This window comes from Drosophila gunungcola (assembly GCF_025200985.1).
Source record: "Drosophila gunungcola strain Sukarami chromosome 3L unlocalized genomic scaffold, Dgunungcola_SK_2 000002F, whole genome shotgun sequence".
Taxonomy (NCBI): domain Eukaryota; kingdom Metazoa; phylum Arthropoda; class Insecta; order Diptera; family Drosophilidae; genus Drosophila; species Drosophila gunungcola.
This window is the reverse complement of record NW_026453178.1, coordinates 6899002-6910379: the sequence shown is the minus strand read 5'-3', so window position 1 is coordinate 6910379 and position 11378 is coordinate 6899002. Positions and strand designations below refer to the sequence as shown.

The following is an 11378-nucleotide window of genomic DNA, read 5'->3' as shown; positions in this document are numbered from 1 at the left end:
ATCAAGAGTTTTCAATACCATTTTGTTTATCGGAGAACAACTTCGGCCATGACTCTTCGATTTGTGCGATGAACAAGACAGAAAAAGAAGCTTTTGGTTCTCCAGAGTAAAAGTCATTTATTTTATTTAGGGTCTTCAGACATTTTCCTCTGCGCAGCGTTTTTAATTAAAAACATAGCCAGAAACAAAATATCTTAGCTACTTGGGCTCGTGCCCACGATTTGAAGGTGCACAAAGTGGGCGTTGAATTCTTAAGGCGGGAATAGCAGCTTCTTCTTGAGCAGACATTGTAATTGTGGATCATGATGGCTTTGAAGATGATGATTCAGCCGATTTATGGCTCGTGCCAGCCATCAAAAAACTTTAACTTCAACCTGAACTTCAGCTTCGATTCTATCTCGACAGCATCTGAAACGGAAACGGGATTTATCACTGATGGGTGCTACTGGAAATTTGTTTCTCGTTTGTTGCCACCAAAAAAAGGTTTAATTTGATTTCCCTGGAAAATGGATTTTTGGGAGCACAGCCAGCACGTGCTCCCCGTTTTCAAGCGCAGGTGTTGTTCCACACAATTTCCTTGGCCACGTTCTGATCTTTGACTGTCAGCAGCGCCCACGCCAATAGATCCCTGTGTCTTTGGCTTTGTCTTTGTCGTTGTCTTGTCTCGCCAACTGTGTCAGCAATTAGTTGCGGGCTTTATTTATGGTCTCCATTTGCCATTTGCCTGTTAAATTAATTAAACAAAGCATTAAACGAACATTGTATCCATAAAGCAATTTGGTGTTTTGGAAATAAACACAAGGCCTTTGGCTGGATTGAGTTGCATATGTGGGTGATTTAAATGGAAAGGATCAAATAAATATTTAGATATAAGTTTTAAACCTTTTTTTCTACACTTGATAATGTAATAGCTTAAACTATTGATTTAAGCTTTTATGAACTTTGCTTGACTTTAACAACTTATATTAATTTAACATAAAACAGATCTTGCACAGCATTTTTCTTTAAATTTATTTCTTTAAATATAAAATGTATTTCCATTTTACATTTCATTCTAGTCGTTTTTCCTAAAACTTTTACATTTAATTACATCCCTTTGTGTGCTCAATTTTTATTTAACTCTAACTTTTTCGGAGATATAATTTAACTACACACATGGTTTTTTGAATTGAAACTCAATTTATAAATTTATGAAAAACATTTATTAGTTCTATGCACCTTAAAGGAAAAACTAACGTGCCTCATCCAAAAAACCCACTATGCAGACATCTTGAATCCTTTGGAAGTCACATTTGTAATTAAATGGATATTTAGTAACTTTAATTAACTTTCCTAACTTGAAATCTCTATAAATCGAACCAATTTTATAGGCAAGACACACATGTAAAATAAATTCCAACTTCGTTGAAGGCAGAAGTAATGAAAATTCTACTGTATGTATTCGGTCAAACACATTTTCTTGGTTCAATGGCTCTATTATCCTAAAATTGATCCGATATTGCTTGGCTCGATCTAGAAAAGTTCCCTGCGAAAGTCCATTTATAGATCAAAATCGCATATAAAATCATCAGCTTACCCCTTCCAAAAATCACTCAATCAGCAAATCCAAGTGTCAACGACCAGCTCAAAGTGTTTATAACTATCTTTTCAACAGCGATCCCAGCATTTTGCACAACAAAGAGATCGACGGACAAATTTCATTACCAAAGACCTGAGCCCCAGCGACCGAACATTAGTCATCTGTGAGAGGCAGACAGACACGACCAATCGACTACAATGAACTTATCGCTCCTATAAAATCAATCAACTATTAATAAAAAAATATACAAAAAATACATAAACGAACAGCAATAACAACAATAAAGTGCTGCTGGAAAAGGAGTTCAGTTTCCGCACATATGGATCAGATCGGCCAATGACTCATCGAGTGGTCAAGTCAAGTCAAGAACGAGCCGAACCCAAGCCAAACCAAACCGAAAACCATAAATAAGCTCAAATATAAATAATTTTTAGTTCCTCCCTTCACTTACCGCCTCGTCGTTCTCGCCTGGCTCTTTGCTTATTTGCCCATTCGGCTTTGTTTATACAATAAATCTACCTGAGCACAGGCCCTCTGCCACATCTAATAAGGTGGGGGACTGGCCAGAAAGAAAAGCATTATTTAGTTGTTCGAGGCTTGATGTACCCTGAAAATGTATGAAAACTTTATTAATATATAAAGTACTTGATTAGACAATGTGCTTACTTGGCAACAATAGAAAAAACCTATTAAGTAATAATAATAGTAAATAGAAATTACCATTCCAACTTTGTCATCAAAGTTTAGGGACTCACAGCCAGAGTATGCAATACAGAGATGACTCCAACTGGGTCTAGTCTGGACCAAAAGGCCAACTACCTGCAGTCCATGAGTCATCCAAGCGAATCTTGCAGTTCGGCACACAGTTAAATGATCAACAATTCGTGGCTCGATATGATTAGCAAGTCCCTCGGCGATCGCTGGCCAGTCGTTCAGGTAGTTAGACCGAAAATGGGACGGCGACCATGGCCCTGTGTAGTCTGTTCCCCAAAAGCTCCCCAAGATGTTCACTGCTCACATATTGAAAACTTTTCAGCGGATTCGTGCCAAAGTCTGGAGCGTCTACTACACCGTAGAAGCGGATGATGACTCATCGCAGATCACACCAGATCAAAACACACTCCATCCAACAATCTTCTCTTTTCTTACACGACCACGGGATCCGAGGATTCTGTTTTTATTTTAATGCAAAACTTGTGTTTCGGCTTGGAGTCTTTTGTTGTGATTGCCGGTTGGGAGGGGATATTGTCAGAAAAGTAAAAATTATGAGCGCGATCAGCTCCGAAATGGGCTCAGAAGTCGCTAAATTTCTTAATTAAACTGGTGTGAAATGAAAACTTTGCGTCTATAAAGCTGAAAATATTATTCGCACGGAACCCTTGACATTTTTACGATTTTTTAATTGCCTCAGACAGTTTCATTATTAAGTGACTTGCTCTCTCAACTAGTTTTGTTTTGTTGTTCCCAGCTAATTTTGTACTTTTAAACCAATTTGCCTACAACTCTGTTTATGAAAAAAAATATTTATGTTATTGTGCACAAAAAAAAGAATAAATAAGAATTTTAGATATTATAACTGGATTTATGTTTTTAAAATATATAGATATAGAAATTAAATAATTTTTCAATTTATCTTTAAGTTTACCACTTTCACAATTGACTATATAAGCCGTTCAACTATTGTTTTAAATAAATTATCACTATCAAATGCAATACAAAATGTAATACCTTAAAGGATTCGGGTTATTTTTAAATGAAACACAAAAGGAATATTTTCCTAAGTACGTTCACATGGAATATTCTAAGAAGCTGACGATATGAAAATCGTTCATTTTCTATTTTTAAGCATTTATTGCATTGATGTTGATAGATTCATGTGGCTTTTGCAATTTCTATAGATATCTTCTGGTTGTCAAATTAAATTTGTTGCATTCGGCGGATGCTTTAGTTTTAAATAACTTTTCCAGTTCGTTTGTGCAGTACACACATAAACGGGGAACGAGAAAATAAATTTATGCAAAACTCTGGTATAGAATATTCGCCTCAATGAATTGGAGGTGTGAAATGTTTGCTGTGATGCAAATTACAAATTTCAAAGAGAAGGCGTTAACCAGTGCAGGCTGGATATATAGGAAATTTGTTTATTTTTAGTACGTGTATGCAGTCTTTTATTAAATTTATTTTGGTAACCAAGTGTTTTGGTGTGCTCAGCGTACATATTTCCTGGCTTAAATTAATATGATTCACTGTTAAAATGTAATCTGACAAAAGTTTATACAAAGTAAAAATTCATTGATATTCAAACTCTTCTGTAAGGAAGGTTACGGTTCGCTTTCCATCCTCGATGCGGATAACTATGTGTGAGATTTCGGAAAGCTATAAGAAAATATTTGTTAGTTTTACTGATTATATGGAAAACATTTATTTTATGACTTACCATCTGATCGGAAACTTCGGGTACATCAGTTAAAGTCTCATAATATGCTTTAAACAAATCACGGTTTTCGGCAGGGAAGACGATTATTAGTATTTTAAGATTTGAGCAACGTCTAACGACATCCAAAACGTTTGCATGATCGAAACATATTGCCAAACATTCCAAATGGTTTACATTTTTCGAAATCCAATTATAGTTTGAGGAATCTTTCGTCTCTAGACCGTAAACACCTAAGGTTTTCAGCTTTGGCATCACTGGTATATCGCTTAAGATAACACAACAGTCAAGTAAAAGTACTTCTAATGCTGGGAAGTTGACTTCATCTTTGGTTTCTCGCGAACATAGATTAAATCCACTCAATGCCAAAAACCGTAGTTTTTTAAGCGACGAAAATGTATCATGAAGGTTGACAGGCTTAGGCAAAAATGTCGGATATTCATTATTATCCAACCACGTACCCATTGCACCTTCATCTATAAAAAAATGATGTAATTCAGATGTATATGTAGGTACAACTAGGAAATTAAAATGAATACTTACAGATACTTAATTCTGAACTGAGTTCATTATATAAATATATTTCTTCCAAGTCAGGAAGATCTTTAATAAATCTCAGAAGTTTCGGAGAGGCATTTTTGAGATCAACAGAAATTTCTTTGAGGTTTTTCATGTTTCTAATAAATTTGCCCACAGTTCCGCGGTTTCGGGAGTTTAAAAAAAATCCTACGGACTCCAGATTTGGGCAATAGAGCCCTATTAACTCATACGGCGGACTGATATTCTCGTCATTTTTGGTCTCAACATGCCGAATTGTGGAGCCGCATAGCGGAAGTAGAGCTCCCCAAAGCCGAAATGGAACTTCCTCCACGTCCAAGCACTTGAATTCATATCGGCTATGGTACTTAAATGCTGCAGCCAGCACTTTATCCACTCTAGCCAAATTCAGCTTATATTCGACGTTCCCAAGCAACTCGAATATTAAATCATGAACTTCCAATGGTAACCCAATTAATTTCTTCAGACTTCCCATTTTGCAAACCTCGTTAAGCACGTGCTGGACAAAAAAGAACTTTGACCGGACTTTCGATAACTTTAGGTCAAGATAACACCATCGTGTACATATAGCTTTAAAGCAAATGGAACGAAGCAATTCCCACCGCGCCTATTTTCGCGGAACGATTAATTTTCTTATATTTAACTCCTAGATGTTAATACCAATTGATAGATAAATAAAACTGTATAACTAAAAAAATATTTATTTTTCCTGTTTATTCAACCTCCAAGTATGAACTGAGATTTTATAATGCTGATTTATTTTATCAAGCGAGTATACCTCCAATATTCCAATTTAACACAAAAAGAAACGCTTCAGACATTAAACCTGAATATTTATACTTTTTAAGTTTAGATTCCAGCGAATACAATATACCCTCTCATTTTACGAGTGCAAAAATGTATTTAATATCTTAAAATAGAGATTTCTTGATATTATATATAAAATTTATTAATTGGCTCACACTCGCATATTAGCATATGACAAATTAAAGGCGTTCGGTTTTTAGGGAGAAACGATAATACATTAACAAACTTTGAGAAAATCATGATTTTAAGTTTACTGACAGTTAAAATTCTTTTGTTTTTGTTTTTGGGAAAATGGAATTTTTTATCTGCAAATTTCTTGATTCTTGCATCTGTAGTGTGAAGTAGCCTTAATTATCGCAATAATCGATTGCATCACACCATCTTTGTTTTCCAGCCCTGGCACTAATTTCGATGAAAAACTAATCGAAAGTAGGACGAAATAGCGTGGTTTTGCCTTTTGTTAACATACAGTTTTAACCTCAAACATAGAGTAAGTAATATAAGAGACACAATTTGCTCTGCCCGAACTCGGCTGATAATCATTTTATTTATCTAAGAGATATTCCAACCCAATTAGAGGAGCTGTCAATAAATTGTCAACCTTCAGTCACACGACTACGAACTATCATGCATAATTCAAGCCGGTAAACCAAGAACCGTTTGATTTTCAGTAAACAAGTGTTACTTGGTGGGTTTGTCAATACATACATAGAAACATATGTATGTATGTATGTATTTAATATGCCGCATTGGAAGTTGGTCAAACTTCCAAGCTGTAAATGAAATCGAATCCAAGGATGTCAACTTCTTGTACAACCACAGCCGAGGGTAAGTTGTATCTGTAATGTGATTTTTTATTGTTGACATTGTTTAAACACGTTGGCAATAATTAAATTTCTGAAGCCCAAAAAAACTGATTTATTGTGAAAAAAGAAAAGAAAAAAAACAATAATGCTTGTGTGTACGCAGATGTTTTTTTAATACTTTTATCCTTAATTCTTGTATTTATTTTATATATCTGTATTTAATTGTCTGTATTATTTTACAGCAATAAAAGAAATACTAGTTGTGTTGAAAATAATTAATTTAAATACATTTTCGGTAGACAACTATTTGTATACTGACTCTTCACTTCTTTAATTCTGAATTACGGCTACTTGAAATTTTTTTATATCAAATCCACTTCTTTATCAGTTTATCGCAGAGAGAACCCACAAGTGCTGCATAATAATTTCGATCAATTACAGCAATTAGCACTGCTCGGCTTGCACATAAAAAGCGCATCAATTGTGTTTGGCGCAGAGTTTTCAATTGCTTTTTATTACCATTTCGATTTGCCTTGATTTACGCCTGATCTGGTTTAATTTTTACAGCGATGGGTACAAATTTAATAGACCTGGGCTGTTCAGCTTCTAAAATTTATTGGTTTTCTGAACTTTCATTTTACTACTAGATAGTTGTTTTTCCATAAAAAATAAATTATCCCTTTTTGTTTTTGTTATTAACATCCCCCCACTGAGAATTGCACCCATGAGGAAAATTATTTTTATCATCATTCATTGAGAGAGTTTCCATGCGCTATATTATTTGGCATTTTTCCAACTGGCCACGCCATAGATTGGGCTCTAAATATTTTTAGTACGCTACATCTCTTTTTTTGATAATTACTTCCCAGCTGAACGCATGAACTCCAGCGCAAACACTTTTCAAGCAAATGTTTTTCTTGAAAAAAAAAAATCAAATCAACAAAAATAATATTTTAGTCTAGCCGGGGCAAAGTATATTACGATATGAACGTTACAAATAATTGGTTTTGTGCTCACCTATATGCATATGCATTTTTTTATATGCAGAAGAAAAATCTATAAACAATCCCTTGTCTCTTTGTCTTTTAGTGACTCATGATGATTTAAGAGCCTTCTACTTAAAGATATTTAATGCACAATAAGTTTATTGATTTACTATCAGGCATACATACATTCAAAATCCTTTATTCAACTATAAAGGGGTTTTTGTTGGATGACGATTTTGATTTGGACACTTAAAAACTATTTACTACAATTTTATCACATTTTAAAACTATAATTTCCATTACAGCAAGACGCCAGCCAGTGAAGTCCATTTCGAAACAAAACATCCACAATCACCTACCCCAACAAGGCCATAAAAATGTGCCAACGGTGACCCACTTTCACTGTCCAGAGAATGTGAACAGCTTGTCGGGCATTGTGAAATATTGGACAACCCTTGAGACATGCCCAGAAACGATAAACCATGAAAGCAAGAGGCAGTGGACAGAAGACAGGGGCCACCAACGCCTCCCATCGCTCATCCGACTGAAAGCGAAACAAAAGACGGCAACCGGCAAACATGGGGAATACTTCCGATCCAGGAGATCGCGATATAGGTCTGAAAGTGGAATAAAATTGCGATCGCCCACACACAGAATGAAACAAAAGAAGAGTTTGTCTGGCGATGATTAACTTCATTCGGGTGAGACTTTATTCTTCGCTTGAAAGTAGTTTTTAAATTATCATAACTAGAAAAGAACCATTTTAAAGCAATTTTTATTGATTAGTTTCTAAACTCTTAAAAATAATTGTGGACAAAGGTTTTTTAGCTAAGTCTAACATTTGTAATCGATTAGAGCTTTTGGTTTTAGTTTTTTTTTCTGCTATTTTGATATGAAGCATTGCAATATTCATGGAAATATTCAAAATTTATTCTTTGCAAATGAGTGAATAAATTCAATATATAGATAACGGTTATATAATTATGACACCTATGAAAAGAAAGTGCAGCCAAATTAAGTTTGTTGTCATGCTTAAGTTTTTTTAAAATGTCAATTAGCTCTAATTGTAGAGTTGTAAAGTCTATTGTCAGAACTATTGGTATATAGAGCTATAACTGTCTCTCTATACAGCAAAGATTATTTATAAATTCATGCCAAGTGCCAAAGTGTCAAAATTTCTTTGAACTCAAGCCTATCAAGTAGCGCTTATCTATTACTGAGGCTGGGAAACATTCTATTCAGTATTTCTCAGAATATGCAGAGTGCTTATTATAAGCAATTATTTATTTAATGCAGAAATTCAAAAAACAAAAATATTTTTTGGATTTTTTTTCGGCAAGCCAGATTGTATCAAAATTAATTGCTGGCTGTTATTGCTACCCTTTAGGAATTAATTAATTGATTGGGAAATATATTTTTTAAGGATATTTAGATCGTTCATCCTACGGCTTTTCAAAATTCAAACAAGCTATATGTCGACTGATGTGTCTTTTTGCTCATTGCGAGCTTATAAAACAGCTGACTGATAAGATCTTGAATTAATTGCTTCTGTTTTGTGATTGCGTTGAATTCAAAATTTTCTAATCACTTACAATTTCATTGGAACAGTTTAGATTGGTTTAAAAAAGCTACAATCAGAAAAACCTAAGTCTATGGTTTTAAAGTTAAATTAAAAATGTATACTACTCTAACAAATCTTAACCCATAGATGCATATTGAATAGTATTAATGGTATTAAATACCATTTGTATTAGCAATAATAAAAGTAATAAAAATAAACGTATATCATTAGAAATACCTCGTATGGTTAATATTCATTGAGGGTATTTTATTATTCGATGTTGGTTACAAGGCGTTTAGTCATATCGAAAGCGGATGAGCTGCTTTTATCGTTGCAATCGGCGAACGTCTTCGTTTGCGTACAAGGCAATTTATTAATTATGCATAAATGGCAAAGACCCTGTTGAAGTTGAACGATGGGGGGGATGTGGGGGAGTTGAATGTTGGACTGTTGGCAGCGCGGCGGAAAGTTCAAAAAGCAATCAAGTTCTGAGTGCCGACAGTTCTCAGCCGATTGTACTGTTATGCAAACAGAAGTGGGAGGAGGAGCGACGGGATCGGGATCGGGAAGGGAATCGGAATCGGAATCGGAATCGGGAGACTTTATAGCCTGACCAACTGAAGTTAAGCTGACAAAATGCACTTCAACTGGAATCACCTTAAATGGCCAGACAACACACGTCTTTTGTCGTTAAGCATTTTATGGTTTTATCCCTTAGTTGGCAAAAGTTTTCATCGGAAACGATTTGACTGGGTAAAGTTTTTGGTTTTTGGTGTTTTTTTTTTATTTGCCCCCCTCTTTAATTTGGGCGTAATAAATTATTGTGAGGGAAAATAAGAGAACAAATTAGAATCCATTACTAGGTCTTCGTCTTCTACCTGCGTTTGAGGCGTTGAGGATCCTCAAACTCCGATTCCCCGCCATGTGTTCTCAAGTGGCTCGATGGACTCGGTCCTATCTTTTGCTGTACACCCCAAAACACCATTTTTCTTTTCCCCATTCTCGCGTTCTTCGCTCCTTCGCAAAGTTTTAAATTTCTTGGAAATAAAAGCCTGGACATTAGTTTTCGTCCTTCCCTTTTCTATCGCTCTACGCTCCGATGCCCCTTTTCATTATTTCTGTCTGTCTTCTGTCCTTTTTTTTTCGTTTGGGTTTTCGGGACCGGCAAATTTTTGCAGCTACCTAAGCCACCAGCTCACATTTGAGTTAACCTAGTGGAAGTGAGACAGACGCAGGCCCGAGAAAGAGACAGCAATGTTGAAGAAAATCTAAGGCGCGTTACGGTTGCCTAGTCTTAAACCTATACCCTATAAATACTGTTCGATCACTATGATCATTGTAGTCTTTTTGTTGTTTAAGAGGTAAAAGTATATGTTAAATATTTTTTATTATTAAAGTATATGTTTAATATTTATTTATTCAGGCTAATTGTTGTGGGCAATTTTTGGATCGTTTTTGATAATTATTACAAGTTATTTTTCAAGAACATTTAAAATATTTTGAACTAATTTTTAATCGAGACTTATTCTCTCATTCTTAATTACCAAGATTTGGATATGACCCATCGAAATGTATTGTTTAAACGTTAAATTGTTTTACTTTTAACAGCGGAAAAAAATGTAAACCCATAATATTAATTTATTTTTTAAATATTTTTTTGCCTATTTTAATATTAAGTATTTTTTATTAGTAGTATTATATTATTTTTTTGGTAAAATATAAAAGCCCAAGTTTTTTACTGTTTTCCGATATATTTCGGCCTCACTTCTGAAACCATTTTCAATGCAACTAAATATTTGTAATTATTAAAAATGATTTAAATCGTTATCGGAGGCCAATGCAACTTTCGAGTACACAATTTATAAATATCGATTTTGAAGGATAATTTCCTCTACGGTTTCAGGGTATCTCCGATTCTACCTAATTGACATATTCTTCTCATTCGTCTTCCACGTGTTATCTGCTCAGTCTGTTTGCCATCGACGCTCTGCTTCTTGGCCTCTGTCCGTGCGTTTATTTAATTTTTTATTCGGGCTTCACTTGTCCCTCATACGCCGTGTGGTTGCTGTAGTAGTAGTAGTTGCTGCTTGGCTGCGATACGAAACCGTGCAGGTGTCCAATATTTTCTTTTATACCGCGTCATCGGCCCAAAGAAAGAGAAAAAAATCAAAAAAAAAAAAAATCCAAAACTAGTTCTAGATTTACAGCCACACCCCCCTTCGACGCCCCTGCCGCGTCTCGCTTTATTTCGCCCATATTTTCGATTCGATTGCGTATAACAAGTTTAGCGGTCTCGCTGTCCCCCCGCCCCCTTTTTTTTCGAACCGTTCTTCGACTTGGTATAAAGTGCTTTGCATCCATGCAACGTCGTCTCCAGACCCCCTCACCCCACCCCCTTTATTTGGGTCCACCCCCCTCCCACACCTAAAGCCCTTGTTTCTTTATACAGTCTTAGATTCTTGTTCGCTTTTAATTTCTGTTTTGATTCTTCGCTTTTGAAATTTGTGCACTGAGAAAAGTTATTTAATTTACCCCGTATTTATAAAAGCGTAAATAATGAATTTGTAATCAGATAGAATTGAACCAGAATTTTTGTTGAATTCTTTGATTATTATCTTTTTGCCAAGTGTATTTTATAACCAGTCAT

At 35.0% G+C, this 11378-nt stretch overlaps 1 protein-coding gene across 1 annotated transcript; it reads right to left on the bottom strand.

Annotated features, from left to right (window-relative positions):
* Positions 1–3745: 3745 nt before the first annotated feature.
* Positions 3746–5123, bottom strand: LOC128257303 (uncharacterized). The gene is made up of 3 exons (XM_052988263.1): positions 4557–5123; positions 4017–4489; positions 3746–3955 (listed from the first exon to the last, which is right to left on the bottom strand). The coding sequence occupies exons 1-3, from the start codon at positions 5044–5046 to the stop codon at positions 3869–3871; spliced, it is 1050 nt and encodes a 349-aa protein (XP_052844223.1). The 5' UTR covers positions 5047–5123; the 3' UTR covers positions 3746–3868.
* Positions 5124–11378: the final 6255 nt, after the last annotated feature.

Coding starts and splice junctions, on each gene's coding strand:
- LOC128257303 (XM_052988263.1), bottom strand. CDS start 5,046: ATGGGAAGTCTGAAGAAATTAATTGGGTTACCATTGGAAGTTCATGAT. Junction 4,490..4,556: donor CAGTTCAGAATTAAGTATCT/GTAAGTATTCAT, acceptor ATTTTTTTATAG/ATGAAGGTGCAATGGGTACG. Junction 3,956..4,016: donor CCGAAGTTTCCGATCAGATG/GTAAGTCATAAA, acceptor ATTTTCTTATAG/CTTTCCGAAATCTCACACAT.